Source organism: Arachis stenosperma, chromosome 6 (assembly GCF_014773155.1).
Source record: "Arachis stenosperma cultivar V10309 chromosome 6, arast.V10309.gnm1.PFL2, whole genome shotgun sequence".
Lineage (NCBI taxonomy): Eukaryota > Viridiplantae > Streptophyta > Magnoliopsida > Fabales > Fabaceae > Arachis > Arachis stenosperma.
In genome coordinates, this window is record NC_080382.1 from 22,753,186 (window position 1) to 22,776,555 (window position 23,370).

The 23,370-nt window shown below is 33.5% G+C and overlaps 1 protein-coding gene across 1 annotated transcript; it reads left to right on the forward strand.

The window, feature by feature from the left end:
- Positions 1–12,112: 12,112 nt before the first annotated feature.
- LOC130935454 (UDP-rhamnose/UDP-galactose transporter 2) lies at positions 12,113–15,767 on the forward strand. Its single transcript, XM_057865209.1, has 5 exons — positions 12,113–12,798; positions 13,173–13,357; positions 14,335–14,535; positions 14,876–15,037; positions 15,148–15,767. Exons 1-5 carry the CDS (start codon positions 12,669–12,671, stop codon positions 15,505–15,507), a joined length of 1,038 nt encoding a protein of 345 aa, XP_057721192.1. The 5' UTR covers positions 12,113–12,668; the 3' UTR covers positions 15,508–15,767.
- The last annotated feature ends 7,603 nt before the right edge of the window (positions 15,768–23,370 follow it).

The window sequence follows — 23,370 nt, forward strand, 5'->3', positions numbered from 1 at the left end:
ACTCCATCTTTGTGGTGGAAAGAACTTTGCCAAGAAGGCATTGACTAGCTTTTCCCAAGAGTCCAGGCTTTCTTTGGGTTGAGAATCCAACCATATTCTAGCTCTGTCTCTTACAGCAAAAGGGAATAGCATCAGTCTATAGACCTCAGGGTTAACCCCATTAGTCTTGACTGTGTCATAGATTTGCAAGAATTCAGCTAAAAACTGATGAGGATCTTCCTTTGGAAGTCCATGGAACTTGCAATTCTGTTGCATTAGAGAAACTAATTGAGGCTTAAGCTCAAAGTTGTTTGCTCCAATGGCAGGGATAGAGATGCTTCTCCCATAGAAATCAGGAGTAGGTGCAGTGAAGTCACCCAGCACCTTCCTTGCATTGTTGACATTGTTGTTATTTTCGGCTGCCATTCTTCCTTGAAGAGTTCGGTCAGGTCCTCTAAAGAGAGTTGTGCTTTGGCTTCTCTTAGTTTTCTCTTCAGGGTCCTCTCAGGTTTAGGATCAGCTTCAACAAGAATGCCTTTGTCTCTGCTCCTGCTCATATGAAATAGGAGAGAAAAAGAAAATGTGGAATCCTCTATGTCACAGTATAGAGATTCCTTGAAGTGTCAGAGGAACAAAGAAATAGAAAGAAGAAGGAGAAGAAGAATTCGAACTTTAATTAGATAAGGTTCGAATTGTGCATTTAGAAGGAGTGGTACTCCATAAATAGAAGGATGTGAGAAGGAGGGAAGAGAATTTTCGAAGATTCAATCAAAAAGATGTTGATAATTTTCGAAAATTAAAAGTGAAAAAGAGATCAAGTGATTTTTGAAAAAAATTTTGAAATTAGAAATTAAAAAGATTTGATTGAAAACTATTTTGAAAAAGATGAGGTTAAAAAGATTTGATTGAAAAGTTATGGTTTTAAAAAGATGTGATTGAGAAGTTATGATTTGAAAACAATTTGAAAAGATATGATTTGAAAACAATTTGAAAAGATATGATTTTAAAAATTTAATGACTTGCCTAACAAGAAAAGATATGATTCAAACATAAAACCTTCCTCAACAGAAAAGGCAAAAAATGTTCAATCAAATCATTAATTGTTAGTAAGTATCTTTGAAAAAGGAAAGAAATTGATTTTGAAAACATTTGATTGAAAAGATATGATTTGAAAAAGATTTGATTTTGAAAAACTTTGAAAACTTGAAAAAAATTGATTTTGAAAACAAAATCTTCCCCCTTTGCCATCCTGGCGTTAAACGCCCAGAATGGTGCACATTCTGGCGTTTAACGCCCAAACTACTACCCTTTTGGGCGTTAAACGCCCAGCCAGGCACCCTGGCTGGCGTTTAAACGCCAGTCTGTCTTCTTCACTGGGCATTTTTGAATGCCCAGCTTTTTCTGTATAATTCCTCTGCAGTATGTTCTGAATCCTCAATTCTTTGTATTATTGACTTGAAAAGACACAAATTAAAAATATTTTTGGATTTTTAATAATTAAAATGCAACAAGAATCAAATAACAATGCATGCAAGACACCAAACTTAGCAGTTTGTGTACTACTGACACTAACAATATGAGAATGCATATGAGACACACAAAATACTTCAAGTCAATAGAATTCAAAGATTAGAACACAAAAATCATCAAGAATTACTTGAGGATCCTTAAGACACATGAATGAATGCATGCAATTGACACCAAACTTAAGATGAGACACTAGACTTAAGCAAGAAACAGCAAATAATTTTTTTTTTGTTTTGTGTTTTTTTTTTCGAAAATTAAGTGGAAAAAGGTATCAAAATTCTTAATGAGAATTCCAGGAATCAGTGCAATGCTAGTCTAAGACTTCGGTCCAGGAATTAGACATGGCTTCACAGCCAGCCAAGCTTTCAAAGAAAGCTTCGGTCCAAAACACTAGACATGACCAAAGGTCAGCCAAACCTTAGCAAATCACTGCTCCAAAAGCAAGATTGATACGAAATCAACAAGCTCTTGTGGTGATAAGTTGAAACCTCGGTCCAATCAGATTAGACATGGCTTCTCAGCCAGCCAGATTTCAACAAATCATCATGAAACTCTAGAGTTCACCTTCAAGAATTTCGAAAAAAAAAAATACCTAATCTAAGCAACAAGATGAACCGTCAGTTGTCCAAACTAGAACAATCCCAGGCATTGTTACCAAAAGCTTGCTCAAAACTTGAACAATCCCCGGCAACGGTGCCAAAAACTTGGTGCACGAAATTGTGATCACTACAACTTCGCACAACTAACCAGCAAGTGCACTGGGTCGTCCAAGTAATACCTTACGCGAGTAAGGGTCGATCCCACGGAGATTGGTGGTATGAAGCAAGCTATGGTCATCTTGTAAATCTTAGTCAGGCAAACTCAGATATATATGGTGATGAACGAAAATAACATAAAAGATAAAGATAGTGATACTTATGTAATTCATTGGTAGGAACTTCAGATAAGCGCATGAAGATGCCTTCCCTTCCGTCTCTCTGCTTTCCTACTGTCTTCATCCAATCCTTCTTACTCCTTTCCATGGCAAGCTCGTGTAGGGTTTCACTGTTGTCAGCAGCTACCTCCCATCCGCGCAGTGAAAGCTAATGCACACACTCTGTCACAGTGCTGCCAATCACCAGTTTGGTTCCCTCCCCTACCGGAATAGAATAACTCTTTTGCGTCTGTCACGAACGCCCAGTAGGTTACAGGTTTGAAGCACGTCACAGTCATTCAGTCATTGAATCCTACTCAGAATACCACAGACAAGGTTAGACCTTCCGGATTCTCTTGAATGCTGCCATCAGGTCCTGCCTATACCACGAAGACTCCGAAGAATCCAAGAGATATTCACTGAGCCTCAGATGCTTGTAGAACAAGAATGGTTGTCAGTCACCTTGTTCATGGGTGAGAATGGTGATGGGCGTCAATCATCACCTTCATCATGTTGAAGAACAAGTGATATCTTGGATAAAGAACAAGTGGAATTGAATGGAAGAACAATAGTAATTGCATTAATACTCGAGGTACAGCAGAGCTCCACACCTTAATCTATGGTGTGTAGAAACTCCACCGTTGAAAATACATAAGAACAAAAGTGATCATTGGTTTCGGCCCCAGAGAGGGAACCAGAAGAACCAAGATCTGATCTAAGAACTAGATGTCCAAAGATGATCTAGAGATCTAAAAGTGATCAAAAAATTTCTATACAATAGTGAAAGGTCCTACTTATAAGAAACTAGTAGCCTAGGGTGTACAGAAATGAGTAAATGACATAAAAATCCTCTTCCGGGCCCACTTGGTGTGTGCTTGGGCTGAGCAATGAAGCAATTTCGTGTAGAGACTCTTCTTGGAGTTAAACGCCAGCTTTGGTGCCAGTTTGGGCGTTTAACTCCCATTTGGGTGCCAGTTCCGGCGTTTAACGCTGGAATTTCTTGAGGTGACTTTGAACGCCGGTTTGGGCCATCAAATCTTGGGCAAAGTATGGACTATTATATATTGCTGGAAAGCCCAGGATGTCTACTTTCCAACGCCGTTGAGAGCGCGCCAATTGGGCTTCTGTAGCTCAAGAAAATCCACTTTGAGTGCAGGGAGGTCAGAATCCAACAGCATCTGCAGTCCTTTTGAATCTCTGGATCAGGTTTTTGCTCAGGTCCCTCAATTTCAGCCAGAAAATACCTGAAATCACAGAAAAATACACAAACTCATAGTAAAGTCCAGAAAAGTGAATTTTAACTAAAAACTAATAAAAATATACTAAAAACTAACTAGATCATACTAAAAACATACTAAAAACAATGCCAAAAAGTATACAAATTATCCGCTCATCACGTACGCGTCGGTGTTGGTTTATGATTTTTTAATGAAAACGTGGCCAACGAATTCTAAAGGGTTGTGGGGCCCAATCCTAACCAACTTTGGCGCCAAAGATGCTATTTAAAGCCAAGGATTGAAGAGCAAAGGGGGATTCCAACTCATTAGTTCACACACACTCATTAGGATTAGTTTAGAAGTTAGTTTCTAGAGAGAGAAGCGCTCACTTCTCTCTAGGATTAGGATTAGGATTAGGTTTAGTTCTTAGATCTAGATTTTAATTCATCTTCTTCTACTTCTATCTTCTCAATTCCTTGTTGTTACATTCATCTTCCTCTATTCTTTTGTTGTAATTTCCTTTATGTTGTTCTTGTGTTTTGTTGTAGATCTACTTTTGTTTCTCCTATTCCCTTTCAATCCAATTAGAGGTAATTCATAATAATTGTGTTCATTTGATTTGTTGTTGTTTAATTCCTTGCAATTGAGTAGTGTAGATTTACTTTTCTTGCAATTTTACTATGCTTTCCTTTTATGCCTTCCAAGTGTTTGATGAAATGCTTGGTTGGATTTTAGAGTAGAGTTTTATACTCTTGGCTTGGAAAGGTAACTTAGGAACTCTTGAGTTACTAATGTCCAAGTGATTGATGATTGGGAGCCATTTACTCTAGTTCTCACTAATTGAATTAGTGGAGAGTTAGGACTTATGGACTAGGATTGATATAGCTCATTTGACTTTCCTTTACTACTAGTTAGAGGATGATTTAATGAGATTAATCCTTGCCAATTCTCATATTGTGGTTAGTGATTAGGATAGAGATCCTTGACCACCAACCCTTGCCAAGACCTTTTTAGCCATTAGTTTACTTTCTTGCCATTTATCTTTCATGTTTCTTATCAAAACCCCAAAAAAATAACTCATAACCAATAGCAAGACACTTCATTGTAATTCCTAGGGAGAACGACCCGAGGTTTGAATACTTCGGTTATTAATTTTAAGGGTTTGTTACTTGTGACAAACAAATTTTTGTATGAAAGGATTATTGTTTGGTTTAGAAACTATACTTTACAACGAGATTTCATTTGTAAAATTCTAAACCGTCAAAAATCCAATCGTCACTATGTCTCCTCTGAAACGTAAGAAGCTTTATTTAATAAAATCTTGTTATCATGATTTAGGTGTATTTTGTGGAACCATTTGGGTGTATTTTGTTGATCAAGTTGGGTGTATGTTGTTTATTAAGTTGGGTGTATTTCGTTTGTTGTGTTGGGTATATATTGTCCATTCAGTTGGTTGTATCTTGTGCATTCATTTGGGTCTATTTTATACCTGTATCATATTTTATCTGAATAACATGAAATCTGTTTAGAATACCGGATGTGAACTTGGAAAGTGATGATCCTTCCTCTCAAGGACGCGCAGAACAAAGTAGTGTAAACAAGCCGGCAGAGAGCATGTAATTTCTCTTTCAAATAACCGTTACTTTTGTTCTTCTATTACCTTCTACTTCTAATTCTGTATATATTTTTTTTAGAAAAAAAGCCCTTTATTATTTTATTCAAGAAAAAAAAGCAGGAAAAAAAAAGCAAAAACTGCAAGTATGTAAGTTCTCAAAAAACAAAGCCTGTCTTTTTTTTGAATTGTTCGGGTGTATTTTTTGACTTTCTTTGGGTGTATTTTAGGTTAAGTTCGGTTCAACAGTCAGCTAGTGAGCCGGTTGATTCGAATATGATGGTTATGAGGGAACAAACACCGTCGGAAGCACTTGCAATGTGAGTTTTTTAAGAATATTTCAACCTTATAACCTTATTATTTTCAAAGGCGTTGTTAACCTTTCATTTTTCTTCTTATTTAGAGTTCCGATTCAAGTTTTTGTGCCAATGTCCCAAACAACCACTGTGCCAAAATTTGAAGAAATACCTGAGACAGATTTTGAACCAACCCCTCTGCTACAAATTGAAGGAACTACAAAAACGTAAGAAATAGTATTGGGTGTATATTTGGTAACAGTTTGGGTGTATATTGTTCCTCAATAGTTTTTTTTACGCCATGATTAATTTTGTGTAACTGTGCAGCACTCCTGAACCCCCAACAACTTGAAGAAAGCACACCCACGCTTCTCCCAACTCCAACTAAAATGTAAGTTCATTAGACTAAAATCAATCTTTGCTTATCATCCGTATATTCTTATTCTTATAATACGTTATACATGATGATGCAGTTATCCAGCCGTAGAAGACGCTGCTGCCCTGATGATGATGGCACAGACAGCATCGTATGTTCCTAGAACAGATTCGTTGCCATCATTCAGCCTTGCCCTCACTGATTCAAGCCAAGAAGAAACAGCAACGCAGGAGGGAGAGTCAACGCAGGAGGCAGAAAGGGCAAAATCTCCAGAAACCGCAAATTTGATAGAAGAATTAGAGAATTTGGTACAAAAAATAGCAAGCAGTGCAGCGAAAGAAGAAAGTAAAAGTCCACAAATTCAAAGGGAGACTGGGGAAGAAAGTTCTGGGAAGTTTGAAACTCCTGTGGGAAAAAATCAGAATACAAATGATATGAAAGAGAAGTGCTACATCTGGGGGACGCGAGTGAAGACATATGCAGATGACAGCACTAACGAGTATGACAACATGTGCACTCTGATTGCCCAAGATAAATACATTTTGACAAGAATGCACCTTGCATCACTCCAGGTGGAAAGTTATATAGAAGCTGAGGTAATATTAAAATAACATTAATGTTTTTACACCAAAGTTTACTGCAATGTTTATTAATGTAAATTGATTTTGGCATATATTTCTAGATTGTATCTGCCATGTGCCTCATCCTCAACCAGAAAAATGATAAAAGGTTTCAAGAACAAGTATACTGTCTCCCCCCGATATTGTGGTAAGTGTTACTTCTACGAATTTTGGGTGTATTTTCTGTATTCATTTGAGTGTATTTTTTACGTTCAATTGGGTGTAAGTTGTGTAGTCATTTGGGTGTATTTAAAGTATTCGATTGGGTGTATTTTCAGTATTTCATTTGTTGTTTCACAATTGTTGCAGAACATGGCCATTTCGAAGCACCCAAACAGGGAATTCATATCACCTAAAACCAATAAAAAATTCAGGGTGGAAGACTACCCAAGTTTTATTCCCTTCATAGATGCAAAAAAATTAACTTCGCATCCATATGTAAGTTTTCATTTGTAAAATTTGTTAGTACCGTTCTTTACTTATATGCCAAATAAAATAACACACTGTTGAAATGTGGCAATCCTTCAAATTTTTGCACCTGTTTGCTACTCGGGCCATTGGTGGTTATGGGTGATTGATACAACAAAGCGGAGATTTCATATACTTGACCCGCTATACAAGAGAGCTCCAAGCAATGAGAGAAAGCAGCTTAATAAATTCACTGTAAGTTGGCTCTGTGTTATTTACTTTAATAGATAGGTGTATTTCAATTCAATATAAGGTGTATGTATGTTTTGCTTTGGGTGTAAGTATGTTCTCCTTTGGGTGTAATTTCTTTGTCGAGTTGGGTGCATTTTGTGGAACCATTTGGGTGTATTTTGTTTATCAAGTTGGGTGTATGTTGTTTATTAAGTTGGGTGTATTTCGTTTGTTGTGTTGGGTGATATTGTCCATTCAGTTGGTTGTATCTTGTGCATTCATTTGGGTGTATTTTATATCTTTATTATGTTCTAAATAATGATTGTTTGCATTCATTTGAGTGTATTACTGATTTGTTTTGGTATTTAAGGGATATGTAATTTCAAGAATGAGAGCATATGTCGGCGGGAAACCTCTGAAGAAAGACGAGAAGGAGAAGGAAATTAAAGCATCATACATTAATATATCAGGCCAAAAATCAACGTATAAATTTGTGACTCTGAACATTAAACTTTCCTAAATGAGATTTGTAATTTATTTTCTTCATTTTCAGCTATGACTGCGCTATCTATGTTATGAAGTGGCTTGAGTTAATTGAGCCGGAAAACATTAAAAGGGGGAAGTATGAATGGGATAATTGGAAACAGGTAACTGTCTTTAGAACTATATAACTCTGTATTACTTTACCGAATTAATATTGCTGTTTAAACAGAATATACTTTTTAATTGTAGGACGAGGTGGACCACTATAGAGTGGAGTATGCTTCGCGGATACTATTTAGTGAAATGAATAAAGAGAGAGATCAAGCAATTAGAGCGAGTAATGCAATAAGACTGTCGAAGCCATCCTCCGTATTATTGAGTCCGTTTTGTCAGATAAATTCTACTGATATAGAAACTGAGTAATCCAACTGCTAGCTAGTTTGTAAATTGAACAAATGCTGTAAAAAAATTGCCATTTATAAACAACTTCTATTCAATGAAATTTTTTTCCATAGTTAAACTATATGTGCTGTTAAACTGTCTGTGCTGTATTCAAAAGCTGTATTACAGGTGGTAAAATATGAAGGAAAACATCAAGACAGATCTAAACACAAATTATAAACTTTACACCCAACGGGAGTTTAATATACACCCAAGATTGCTTAAAATATACACCCAAACTGTCTGTGCTGTATTCAAAATGTATGAATTACATGTACTAAAATATGAAGAAAAACATCAAATCAAATATACACCCATAACCTGCGATTTTTTACACCCAAATAAAGTTGAATATACACCTTGAAATCTATCCCCCCTGATGCTTTGAGACTAAAACCCTGAACCCTAAACACTTAAAACCTAATCCCTTACCCCTAACCTGTAAACCCTAAAACCCTAAACCCTAATATTATATATATGTATCTATATGTAAAATGTGAATTCACAAAAATACACCCAAAAGAACAGTGCTTTTACACCCATATTCTGTAAAACTATACACCCAAAGAGTTATCCTCTGCTGTTGGTACCCTAAACTGATAATTCATAACATGTCCTTGATATTGGTTGGAATTTGAATGCACCACTGATGCAGCATCAAACAGGTTTATCTGAATATAACACTCACATATTAGCTAAACTATTAACGAGAAAAATAAACTCAATCACCACAAATTTAAAGAACATTACTTTTACCTCGCTTAAAACTTTCGTTTTCTTCTTCTTTGTGGCATTTGCAATTTGTTTGTCCAACTTTTAACCTAGCCTATTTTTTGGACGTCCTCTTGTTCGAATCCTTGGCGGGCTTTGAAGCTCGTTAACGGATTCCAAGTTGGCGTCTTCGTGGGATAAAGAAGATGTCCCCTTCCTTTTGGCTTTTAATGATTCCATCTCAGCCATGACGTTATCGTATGCACGGTGCAGAATTGCAGTCAGCTCCCCCGATTCGGATGCAAATTCGCAAATATTTTGCAAACGAAAAACCAATTGGTCAAACCTCTTGCTTCTTGGCTCCATCAGTGGCTCGTCGTGGCTGCTCTTGATGTGTGTGTGTCGCCTCTTTACCTTCTTGCTCCATCGTTCCAGTATATATCTAGGTGACACTTGGCTTACTTGTTCAAAGCTTAACACGCTTAGTGCATGACGACACAGTATCCCTCTCGACTCGAATAATAAGCATTGGCATTTTACCTCGGCTGCAACTGAGTCGTAAGTAACCACAAACTTGTTGAATATTGAACTGGAAACTTGTTCTCTGACTTCGTATACTGAATAGCCTAGAGCGGAATTCGTTAATCTGGTGATGCAATTCGCCTTTCCTCTGAATTGCGCTTGGACTTCCCTAAAATTTTGATGAGTGTACACATCTTGAAACTGAGCTTCAATGGAGGATTTGGTTGCACACAGTATGACCGTATGAAAATCTGCAGCATCTGATTCTTTCTCTGCTTGCTCCCTGCTTCCGAGGCAATTATCGTATTGTTTGACGAACTGAATAAGCGAGCTGTTCCGGGTGATAAACTTGTTAAAAAATGAATGCATGCTCTCGCTCCTTTGTGTGCTTCTCATCCCTACCCAGAAGTGGTGATCTAGATAGATAGGAACCCATATATGACGGTCTTCATACAGATCTGCAGAATACACCCAAACACAGACTATAAATACACCCGAAAAAACATGCAATTTACACCTCTGCTGTAGATTTTAAACAAACATTACCTGAAAGCCACTTATTGTCCACAAGACCAAAATTCAGCAGAAAATCATTCCAATTCCTATCGAATGAGTCTTTGCTATGAGAGTTCTAAACAACTTGGCTCATTTCTTGTTCAATATCTGCATGTCTTTTGTACCTGTTTAATTTGCTTGGAATCTTCTTCATGATGTGCCAAATACACCAACGGTGAATTGTTGTTGGCATACAGGCCTCTAAAGCCCTTTTCATTGATGCGCATTGATCGGTGAGAAACCCTTTCGGAGCGTTTCCTCCCATGCAACGAAGCCAACATTGAAATAACCATTTGAATGATTCAATTTCTTCGTTTTTCATCAAAGAGCATCCGAGAAGTGTTGACTGACCGTGGTGATTCACCCCGACAAAAGAACCACAGACCAAATTATACCTGAAACAAATTACCATAGTGCAGAATGCAAAATCATTAGGTACACCCCAACAAATGCTTCGTATACACAAAAAAAAAGCCAATATACACCTCTGCTGCGGATTCATAAAAATACATTAATTTAGCATCATAAACAGGGGCAGTTTGTTACCTGTTTGTATTGTAGGAGGTGTCAAATGAAATGACGTCTTCGAAATACTCAAAGGCAGCTCTACTTCTTGCATCGGCCCAAAAAGCCAGCTTAATCGATTGATCCTCCTCGAGTTCAAGCTCAAAAAAGAAATTTTGATTCTTCTCTTTCATTCTTAACAAATATTTCCCGAATTCCTTTGCATCTTCTTGTTCAGAAACATTCCGCACTTCCCTGGTAATGTAATTCCTCACGTCCTTTTCGATAAAATTTAACTCGCGGTGACCCCCGGCAGCCGCAACAAATGATTGGTAGGTTTTGCTTGGTCTGATACCAGCCTTCTCGTTATTCTCTATTGTACGACGAATGGACATATTTAGTTCCCTGTGCTGTTTGAGCATCTCTGCTTTACTTGGACAACAAGGGTGTGAATGATCCAGCACAACCTTTGAAATGATCCAAGCACCGACATCCTTCAATGTGTGTATATAAATTCTTGCAGGACAGTTTAAACCGTTTGTCGGATTAGTCTTCTCGGTCGAAGATATTTTAGATTTTCATTTTCCCTCTCTGCTACATGTAATCAATTGATTCTTAATCTCGTTTCCCTTCCTATTTGTGCTCCGAACTCTTGTAGAAAAACCTGCAGCCTTGGCGTAGTTCCTGTAAAATTTTCCAGCATCTTTAAGAGTGGTAAAGGTCATTCCAACCTTCGGAACAAACTGGTCATCAACAACCGAGAGAGGCTGCAGAATACACCATGTCAAAAACTATAAATACACCTAATCATGTCTGATATGATACACCTGAACCGCAACAACTCAACTAAAATGACAATAAAAACCATAAACTGTAAATACACAGGCTGCAGAATACACCATGTCAAAAGCTAAAAACACATCCAATCATGTCTGATATAATACACCCGAACAACAACCACTCAGTTAAAATAACAGAAAAATCAGTAAACTGTAAATACACCCACACTTCTATCAAAAATACACCCAAAAAAGATCTGATCTACACCCGAGCGTCTGGTATAAATTCCAGATAATTAATCAAAACTAATACATTACATTCAATACACAGATTTATCTTCATGCATTATTTTGACAGTCAATGTTCACGAATTATTCACCTACACAATGCTATACAAATTACTGTAACAAAATTCATAGTAATCCTATGTAAATCAAACCTCAGGAACTTCGTTAGATTCAAATGCATAGTCCACTTCGCCTGGATTCAGCTGATAATCTGAGGTTGAATCATCCATTATCTTCAAAACGAGTTCAAACTTTGATTTCAGAAAACAAAAAATCAAATAGAAAACGAAGCTGGAGTTACAGAGAGAGGAACTAACGTAAATGACGAAGAAGAAACGAATGAGAAAGGAGGGAAAAAGAACGATCGAAGAAACCAGGAGAAGCTTTGCGAGAAGAAGAACGAGCAAATCTGCAAATAAGGAAAACAAAGAAGGAAACAAATCTTTTAAATTTGGTAGTTATATATAGCGCGTGTATACAATGTAGCAATTAGAGCGTTTTAGATTTTAGGGTGTTAAGTAACTTGTAAAGCATACAAGTGGTTAGCGCTTGTATGCAGAGCTTGTAATTAAATATTTACCTTCCCACCTTACTAATCTCGTCACTTTACAACCTCTTGATACAAAAGTTTGGATTCAGGACTTCAGGTTGTAGGAAAATAAAAAAGCTAATAATTTATAATTCACTCCAATGCTCTCTCCGCTAGGGTGATAAACTCGAAGGTGATAAAAATGAGTCTTCTCAAAATTATTTAATAACCACAGATCTTCAAGAGTACAATAAAAGAAAGATTTACAGATCTAGTGAGGGTTGAATGCAGATGGAGACAATAATGTGAAGGCGAGGGAAACAACGGGGAAGTATTGTGGGAGGAGACAGACAGAAAGACACAAGTGGCATCAGCGAACTAAAGGGTGGAATCGGGAAAAGCTTCTCTCCCCCACTTTCCTTTCTCAAATAATTTGAGTCCTCGGTTTCCATTTTGTTTCCAAAGTACATATATATTCCTCCCGAGTCCGAATTGAAGCTAAACTTCAATTTGAATTCGGTAAGGTAAAAGTAGATTCGCGCTATACAGATCTATCGCAACGGGAGATTAACATTATTAATCAGATCTGGTCTCCGGTTACCAATTTGATAATCGATATTGTTCTTTCTGGTTCTGGTATTATACGTTCAAGTATTTGGAACTCTCCGAAATAGCAGATGGAGAACGAGAAGAAAGCGTCGGCAATATCAGATGTGGGGGCATGGGCCATGAACGTTGTCAGCTCCGTTGGAATTATCATGGCCAACAAACAGCTCATGTCCAATCATGGCTATGCTTTCAGCTTCGGTCAGTCCTCTTCCTAATCCAAATGCAGCTGTTATTCTCATATGCTTTAATTGAATCCTGGAGTAGCAGTTATCTATCTATCTATCTTCTCCAAAGCTAGTTATATTCTCTCAGATCTCTCCTTTTACCATAACATGTAGCCATTAATTTCGTTCTGGATCTCGTCTGCACTTGAGCCCCGATCGACATTTCTCTCTCTCTCTCTCTCATTTTAAACGGCGCATCTATGTTTATCAATTTCGTTATACTATTTTGTTTCGGGTACAAACTTATTTGCCAGTATTATGGTGTAAATTTATGTTGGTATTATATGCGAACTTTTCCGTTAATGATTTCTTGTGTTTGCATCTGCTCTTTTTTGTTTCCCCTTGCAGCCACCACGTTAACTGGGTTCCACTTTGCTGTAACTGCTATTGTGGGTCTGGTGTCGAATGCTACTGGTTATTCTGCAGCAAAGCATGTCCCCTTGTGGGAGCTTCTTTGGTTTTCAGTGGTTGCCAATATGTCTATCACAGGGATGAATTTTAGCCTGATGCTCAACTCTGTTGGATTCTACCAAGTATCTTCGCCTCCCTTTTCTAACATGAGTGATTGGTGCATGTAATTAAATATCATCTTTCTGGAAATTCAAACCTGGGTAATTTATGTGCAAACTAATATACACTTAAGTTGGTTGCATCACAATGATTTGTATGTGTGTAATGCATTGTTTAGTGAAAGCTAAGAATTGAGGACCGCTTAAATAATATATATATATATATATATATATTTGGTTTATGGGTCTACTTTTAATGGATGAGAATTTTGAAATGGAAGTAGATATTATAAGAGAAGAGTATGAATTTAAGTATATAGGAAAAAGATGAAATACGCTTATTACTTATTGAGAAGAAGATGCATGTGATTATTAGAACAAGCAAGAATGTAACGAGAAAGATTGGTCAAATGATACTTTGCAAACCAAGAAGCCTGTTTCTGGTAAAGCTTGATGGTGTCCTTAGATTGATGCATCCACTTCCACCTGCAGCTTGTAGCTGTTGTATGAATCCATTCTTCAAATTCTACCTGAAGAATTGATTAACCTTTGAAATTGATTGCAGAATTAGTACCTGGAAAGATATTGTTATGTGAGGAACACAAATGCAAGTTTTTAAGACTTAACAATTAATTCTGGAGTTAAGTTTACACCTTGAGGAGCCCTCTTTCATAAGACAGCCTATGCAGGCTTTGCACTATAACTGAGGCATTTTTTGTGCGAGCTTTCAAAAATACTTATGCAAGCAGTTAGCATGATCACATACATCATTATAGTACTTTCAGATTGTCCTAACACTTCATCTGTGGAGACACATGTGCTTCATTATAACTAATATCTATATTTCCTGATATTGTGGTCTGCATTACTCTCACGTTGTTATCTGACTTTCTAACTCCATCCCCATGATTCAGTTTTATCCCTATCCCCCAAAGTTTCACTTGAATCTGGATTGCCTCTTGTTTCTTAAGCAGTGATTTTCTCATTCTATATGTGAACAGATATCAAAACTAAGCATGATTCCAGTGGTTTGTGTGATGGAATGGATCCTTCACAGCAAGCACTACTCAAGGGAAGTGAAAATGTCAGTCATGGTTGTGGTTATTGGTGTTGGTGTTTGCACTGTAACTGATGTTAAAGTTAACCTCAAAGGTTTTGTATGTGCCTGTCTGGCGGTTTTATCAACATCTTTGCAGCAAATTGTAAGTATCATATACTGTTCTGATTCTGTCCCTCTCTATGCAGGCACTATGGCCCCTTCTTTTAGAAGGAAAAAAATTTGAGTTGTGGACTTGTACCATCATTTCTCATGTCATTTTATACATTATGAATTGCAATAACCGAAAGTGTGTCTAATACTCTAATGGAACTTAATTAGGTGTAGTATCATAACCGGAAGCATCATTTTTTGTTCTTATAAATGTGTATTGTAAAGTGTACTTTCAGTTACAAGACACTGTTATCTACTGATAGTTATGAAATTTGTGGGATCATTTATATTTATTTAACTGATCCTCCTCTTCTTTTTTTTTTCCATGCCAGTCAATTGGTTCTCTCCAAAAGAAATATTCAATAGGATCTTTTGAACTGCTGAGCAAGACTGCTCCTATTCAAGCCCTCTCTCTCCTTATTCTTGGTCCATTTATTGATTACTACCTCAGTGACAAATTGATAACCGAATATAACATATCCACGGGTGCCACTGTAAGTTTTTGTCCTATTATCCTGTTGTATATAGCTTATTTAAACTCTATATATGTCTTAATTATACAATGGTGACACTTCTCTTTTTGGGGGGCTCACAATCTCTGCAGTTATTCATTGTTCTTTCATGCTCCCTAGCTGTGTTTTGCAATGTGAGCCAGTACCTCTGCATTGGGCGCTTCTCAGCAGTTTCCTTCCAGGTTTTGGGCCACATGAAAACAGTATGTGTTCTGACGCTGGGGTGGCTTCTATTTGATTCGGAGCTAACTTTCAAGAATATCATGGGAATGATTATTGCAGTTGTGGGCATGGTAATTTACAGTTGGGCTGTGGAAGTTGAAAAGCAATCAAGTGCCAAGAACCTCCCTCATTCGAAAAACAGCCTAACAGAAGAAGAAATTAGGTTATTGAAGGAAGGAGTAGAAAACATTCCTTTGAAGGATGTTGAACTTGGTGAGGCTAAAGGTTAGATTAAGTCAGTGGTGGTAAAATTTGATGAGAAACACACAAGGGTTTAATTCAATTCTAGTTTTCTTTTTATTGTCAATTTGATTCTGTTCCTTTATTATCTAGTTTACTGGCTGTAAGTCTTGAGACATGAAAAATTAGGGTGGGACCTATAGCACTCCCGTATGTCTATTTAATTTCTCTCTCAATTGCTTAATCTTGGTTGTTTGAAATGACCTTAATTATTTTATTGATTAATTTAAAATTTTTATGTCATAATTAATTATTTGTGTTAAATTTATGTTGTCTAATTTATTTATTAAAACTTTTCACGACCGTCTCTTTCACCCCGAAATAAATAGTTTGCTTTACTAAAGTGATAAATTAATATAGGGAAATGATAATGCTACTTTTATTTTGATAATATCAATTTTTTAATAAATTCATACAAAAATATAATGCAGGATTACATCCTATACCAAAAAAGAAAGAAAGAAAAATGCATTTTATTTAGATATGCAAAAACAAAATGGAAACAACAGAATTTTAACGATGTGGAAAACTCGTGACCCAAAAGAAAACGATGTGGAAAACTTACCACATATTCGTAAGTAAATTGTGGAAAATATTTTTTGAAGTTAATTATTAAGAGAGAAGAATTAAACCACCGAGCACGAAATCATTTTAAAGTTAAAGATGTATTCAAAAAGGAAAAGTGTTCTCTAGTGGAAGCCTACAAAGTACAAACTCTATCAACTTTATGTGATTTAGTGAATAACTTTCGATAATTTCAACGGTGTTCTTGGCTTCATGCCCAATGCTTTTGTTAAAATTTATCATTTATCATGGAGGCATTCTTTTTGTTATCACTCTACACATGATTTGTTAGTGTGTTTGGTACATTGTCGATTAGGTTAATAGTAAAATTAATCCTTTAGGTTGTGATTGTTTATAGAGATAGAACATTAAGATAGGAACATAGAGACACAAAATTGTGTTTGATAGAAGAGGTATAGAAAGAGACAATGTGTTTAGAAATACTAAATTAGTCGATTGTATATTCATCCTGACAAAAAAAACACTGAAATACTAATAAAAAACACAACTTATTTTTCATTTTTTCTTTTATTATTTTTGTTAAATTTGCATAATTATATTTTTTATTAGGTTTAATTACTCTGTCGGTCTCTATAGTTTTATCGAATTTTCAATTAGGTTCCTATACTTTTTTTTTTCTTTTCAATTAGGTCCCTATATATTATATCATTTTCTGTAATTAAATTCCTACCGTGATAAAAACATTGAAATTAACGGAATATTCTGTTAAACTATATAGAATATTCAATCAAGTGTTAGACATATTCGTTTTACTTAACGGAATATTCTGTTAATTCTAACATTTTTATTACAGTAAAAACCTAATTACAAAATCTGGTATATGGACTCAATTGAAAAGAAAAAAAGTATAACGACTTAATTGAAAATTCAGTGAAATTATAATGACTAATCGAGTAATTAAACTTTTTTATTATTATATTTTTTGTCTCAAATTTTTTGAATGAAAAAAAATAAGAATAAATTAGATTTTTATAATTTGTTCTAATTTATTACCAATAGAATACAAGAATACAAAATTTTGTATTTCTATCTTTTATGTCTTGTCCTGTTTTCAGAAACAAATGCAGTCTTAAAGCTTAATTGTTTTCTAAATTTGTTCATAAAAGATTTTATCAATTAAATTATAAAAATTATAAATTAATTATATTTATTAATTTATTACTCCATTAATAATTTTCAATTAATAAAGTAAAATATTAATTGACAGTATACAAAAGACTTAACATGTAAGAAATTGAATGTTGATCATATATATTTATAAAAATATATTAATTTAATCCTTAAACTATATTGATATTAAGATTTATGCAATTAAAAAAATTAAATTAATAAAATTTTGTGAATATATCTAATTAATGTCCAATTAGATATATCAAATATCATAATATATGAGTAAATGTTTCACTTTTGTATTTTATATATTGGGGAGGGCATGGTGTATAATCACGTTATGGGTGTCTATGATGCTTCACCAAACTGTGACGGCTGGGCTGAAGAAATCGGACGGACCGATTTCACCACGGTAATCGGACGGTCCGATTTAGGGACTGGGAAGGAACACAAATCGGATGGTCCGATTTGTGCCCCCAGCCAGGTGTCACGCATGCAAGCAGCCCCGCACCCCTTGTATGTATAACTTCGTGATTGCCAAACCCTCCTCCATTCTCTTTCACTTTCAACAACCCAAAACCTCTTCTTCTCCAACCTCTCTCCAACCCCACCAGGAACATATATCCATGGCCCTCCATTGATAAAGTTTAAAATCAGAAAAAATTGGACCACTTTCTAACAATACCTAGAAGAAGAAGAAGAATAAAAGATGTTAATCGTCCGGATCTTCACATTGTAAATTATCTTGATCATTCTAATTATGTAAGTTTTTTATTGTAAAAAAATTTATTTTAAGTAAAATAATAATTGTTATTAAGTTAGAGATTAGTAAATTATTATGATGATAATGTTAGAAATTAGTGTAATAGTAGTAATAATAGTAGTGTCTAAGTAATTTAATCTGATTAATTAAATTTTAGGAATTAGTAATGTTAGAGTATAATAATGTAGAGATTAGAGATTAGTGTAATAAGATTATTTAGAAGAACAGATTATGATACATTATAATAAAATAATAAATTAATTATTGTTTTTAACGAAATAATTAAATTAATGATAATAATAATACTGTTATTAAAAATGGAGATATAATAAATAAAATAATTAATATTAATTATTATTACTGAATTTATTAGAATAATAATAATAATAATAATAATAAGTCATACTGATTATTTTATTATTTTTATTAGGATACATCTCTAATAGAATAGAATAGATAGATACCAATGTGTGATAATAAATCGTTTAGTTAGCATTAATTGTTAGTAATAAATAAATTTTTGTAGTAATAATATTTATTTATGATTAAACATTCTTAGGATAGTAAAATAATTATTATGATTTAAATATTATTAAATTAATTATTTTTGTTATAAGTAAAACATAAAAATTTAATAAAGGATTAATGATTGATTTATTGTTGTATGTATATTGTTAGAACATAATTGAATAGTTACTTGAATATTAGTATATAATATGATATTTATTTATTTAACAGTATTGTTATTATTATTATTTTTATTGGTTGTGGTTGTGGATATGTTTTACTGGTTATTTGGTAATGAAAGTTTGATTTGATCAATTTAATTTGATAATTAATTAATATTATGTTTGTGTTTAGGGTTCTCGAATGTTGCAATGTGACCACTACATGCCGCCGGATCAGTACAATCCAATAGTGAAGGGGTATTTACGGGACACCGGCTTTTATCATGTTTCACAGATTGGAGTTGTCCAATGTCAGTCGGCATTGATTAATGCTCTGGTCGAGAGATGGCGTCCTGAGACGCATACTTTTCACTTTCCGGTTGGTGAGTGTGCCGTGACACTGGAGGATGTGGCGCTAATTCTTGTTCTTCCGACAAATGGTTTGCCAGTTACGGGACCGACACTGAGCAGTTATGAGGCTTTAGAGGCTGAATGCTTGGATCAGTTTAGTGTTGCACCTATGAAGACAGACTGCAGGGAAAGTTTCATTAAGTTGGTTTGGTTTTGAGCATTGAAAAATCGATTAGTGTTGGTTGATGAGGTCCAGATTCATAGGTACGTGAAGTGCCATATAATGTTATTGTTTGACACATCTGCCACATCTGCCACCATAGCCTCGTCAGCTTGATCTTCGTCTACACCCGGTTCAACGACCACGTAGTTACTTTCGAACTCTTCTTCACTATCACTGTTGTAATCCTCCAATTCAATATCTCGGTCCGCTGCAGATTGCTCAAACTCGATATACAGTTCGATTAACGATATTCGCGATCGACTTTCGAGATACACTGAAAACATTTCTTGCATGCTCGCTTCGTCTGTCATGTATTTCGTTTGAAATTGCACGAACCCACCAAAGACAGATATAGGATATCTGTACAGAATACACGATACTATCCTTGTTGTTTGAGAATCTATCTTCTCACAAATGATACCTTTTAATTCTTCAAATGACAGTGTGAATGGAATAATAATATCTAACGGATTGTCACACACAAATTTCACTCCTTCTGATGTTTGTAATAAAATTTGACCATGATAATACACTTTTAATCTTACTCTATCATCCATGATAATAGAGAAGAGATCTACAAAAAAAAGAAGAAAAAAAGATCTACAGAAAAAAAATTTGGAGAGTTGAAGCAGCGAAGAAGAAGAATGAAATGGACTGCTGAGCTAGAGTATATATATATATATATATATATGACACTCAAATCGGACCGTCCGACCGCATGCATGTTCATTCGATATTTTTAGAACAAACAAATCGGACGGTCCGATTAATAAACAGCCCGCCAAAAATTTTTTGAACCCAGAAATCGGTAAGTCCGATTTGGGTTATTTTTTGAATTCATCCCTTAAATCGCATGGTCCGACTTTCGTGCACGAAGCCACACTTCCCACAAATTGGACGGTCCGATTTGTGTCTCCTCACCCTGCTAAAAATTGGACCGTCCGATTTCCGTCCATCAACTAAACGCCGTCACACTCTTGTTAAACACCTATAAACTCCATAAACCAGCATTACACCAAACTAACCATCATATGCAAAAAATTTAGCCGTAAATGTTTTACATCGTCAAAGGTTAGTGAAAATTTACATCATGTATGTCAGATGTCATGCAGTGTTAGATGGATAAGTCTTTTAGTAATTAAATCTAATAAGATTGATTTAATTAATGGTCTAACAAAAATTACTCACACAAAAGATGCACATGAATCACATATTTTAGTGATGAATCACTTCTTCACTTGAACTACTATTGTCACTATTAGTATAATAGTTAGAATTTTAGTTTATCTCTTAAAATCTTTTGATATTATAATTTTAAATGAGTTAATTAATTCTATAAAATTTATATTAGATTGATAATTTTATAATTTAAATTTTTTATAATTTTATATTTTATGTATTTAATTCACTTTTTTTGTTTTTATATAAAACTTTTATTTTCTCTATCTTAACTACTACTAGTTACGTTTATTTATTTATTTATTTTTCTTCTTTATTTCTTCAATTTTATTTTTTAAAAAAAAAAAACAAAAGCATCTAAACAAAAAGAAGAGGAAGAAAAATATGAAAAAAAATAACTAATAAGAAGAATGAAAAAAAAGAGGAGAAAAGAAAGGCGCAAAATTTTTATATTTTCGTTTACAAATTTTTTTTGTTTTTCTTTTAAAATTTATGTGTTCATCGTTAAAGAGGAGAAACAAAAATAAATGAAACAACAACATAAAATCTATCTGTGTTTTCTTTCAAAATTTTTGGTGTTTCCTTAAAAAATTTACGTATTTTTTTTAAATGTTTATTATAAAAAATTGACCTAAAATTAAAAATAATAAAAATGCAGAAATTTCAATATTAAAAAACACACAAATATGTATAAAGCTGAACAAAGAAATTCGTAAAGCTCAATATAGAATAGTTTTATAGATAAAGTAAAAAATTTAAAAATTTTAAACTACAAAATATATAAATTTTCCCTATATTTCTTCTATTTTTGTTTGTCTGCTATATTTGTCTTTTTCTTTGTTGCGCTGATTTGATTTTTTTTTCTTGCTTTTTTTATTTTTGTTTTTTTCTTTTGAGGAGGAGAAATAAGAAAAGTAGAAAAAGAAAATAGAGGAAAGAAAAAAAAAGAAAACACAGGGAAAAAAATATATACAGAGGAAGAAGAATGAGAAAAAAAAAAGAAAAAAGAACCAAAAAAGCAAAAAGTGAACAAGAATAAGAAGAAGAAAAAAGATGCAGGGCACTTATGCGACAAAAATTAAAAACTTTTAAAGGTGTTTAGTTGAATTTAGTTAGATAATTAATTTGATCACACTACATTTTCGTATTTTTAATGTAAAACTAAAGAAACTTTTATATTTCAATTATATATTTAATGAATAGAAAAATTTATACAGAATTAATTTAAATTAATTAATAAATTCATTAAATAAAAATTGAATTATATTAAAGATTATATTAATGGTTATAAATATTTCAACTAAATATTGTATAGTATAAAAATGAATGACTAAATTGACAAAAGTGAGTTTATTATTTTATAATTTAATGATATTATACATAACTATAAAATATTAAAATATATGATAAAATTAAAATTTAAATTAAATTTCCATTTATTAAAATATTCTTTTTATTTATGATAAAGTATTATTTTTATTTTAAATATTTAGATAAATATTAATATTATTTCAAATATTTTTTGTTTTATTTATATCTACAATTTTTAAATTAATTCAATATTATTTCGGTTTTAATTATTCTGTAAAAAAAGATACTAAAAGAGGATGTATATCTTCTTAAATTCTGTTTTTATTTTTATTACTTTTACAATTTAGTAGAGAAAAATTCGGTCTTTTATATATAACAGTATATTTTGAATATTTTGTGAGTTAATTTTCTGTTCTTAAGTTTATTATATTAATTATTTTTTATATTTATTTATGAGAACTGTTATATATACAAGTTTTTTTGGCATATAAATTATACAAGTCACTTACATAATGCACATCGTAAAATCACGTTGTTTCTCTTTGTATCTCGCGTTTCTCCTCCTCCTCCTCTTCCTCCAACTTCTTCTCTTTTTTCTTTGTGTTTCTCCTCTTTTTTCTTCGTGTATTTCATCTTCATCATCATTTTTTTATTACGGTTGTTGTTGCTGCATTTTTTTCCTCCTCATATTTCTATTGATTTTGCAACATTATATATTTTTTTCTTCTTTGTTCGATGTTTTCCTTCCAAGAAGAATTATGAGAATATGAAATAAGAAAATGAATAAGAAAAAGAAGTAGAAGATGAGGAGGACGAAGAGGAAGAGTTTTGAATTATGCAGAACTTATCAATACACATACATAAAAAATTCTTAAACAATACACTCGAATATCTTCATGTTACACCCAAATTTACTATAAATACAGAAAAATATTTCCTCTAATGCTGCATTTTTTTCTTCTTCTTTTTTTTTCTTATTTCTTTCTTTCTTTTAGTTGAATGAATGCAAGTTCATCCTCTTCCAAGTAATTTTGTAGCATTATATGTTTCTTCTTCTTCTTTATTTAATTTTTTTGTTTTTATTCTTGTTAAAAGAGTAAAACAAGAAGAAACTTGAGAAGGTAAATAAAAAAAAGATGAATAAGAAAAAAGAAGAAGAAGAAGATGGTGATAATAATGATGAAAAAAAGAAGAAGCAGCAGAAAATAAGGAGGAGGAAAAAGAAGAGTTTTGAATTATGCAGAACTTATCAGCACATGTACACTGAAAATTTTTTAAACAATACACTCCAACATCTTTGTGTTACACCAAAATATCTTCGTGTTACATCCAAATTTGTTGCAAATACAGAAAAATATTCCCTTTAATGCTGCATTTTTTTCTTCTTTTTTTTTTTTATTTTTTTCTTTTTTTTAGTTGAATGAATGTAAGTTCATCCTCTTTCAAGTAATTTTACCACTATGTGTTTCTTCTTCTTCTTTGTTTAATTTTTTTATTTTTATTCTTGTTAAAAGAGTAAAATAAGAAGAAACTTGAGAAGATAAAACAAAAAAAAGATGAATAAGAAAAAAGAAAGATGATGATGATTATGATGAAAAAAAAGAAGAAGCAGCAGCAGAAGATGAGGAGGAGGGAGAAGAAGAGTTTTGAATTATGTAGATTT

Coding starts and splice junctions, on each gene's coding strand:
- LOC130935454 (XM_057865209.1), top strand. CDS start 12,669: ATGGAGAACGAGAAGAAAGCGTCGGCAATATCAGATGTGGGGGCATGG. Junction 14,536..14,875: donor CAACATCTTTGCAGCAAATT/GTAAGTATCATA, acceptor TTTCCATGCCAG/TCAATTGGTTCTCTCCAAAA. Junction 15,038..15,147: donor ACATATCCACGGGTGCCACT/GTAAGTTTTTGT, acceptor CAATCTCTGCAG/TTATTCATTGTTCTTTCATG.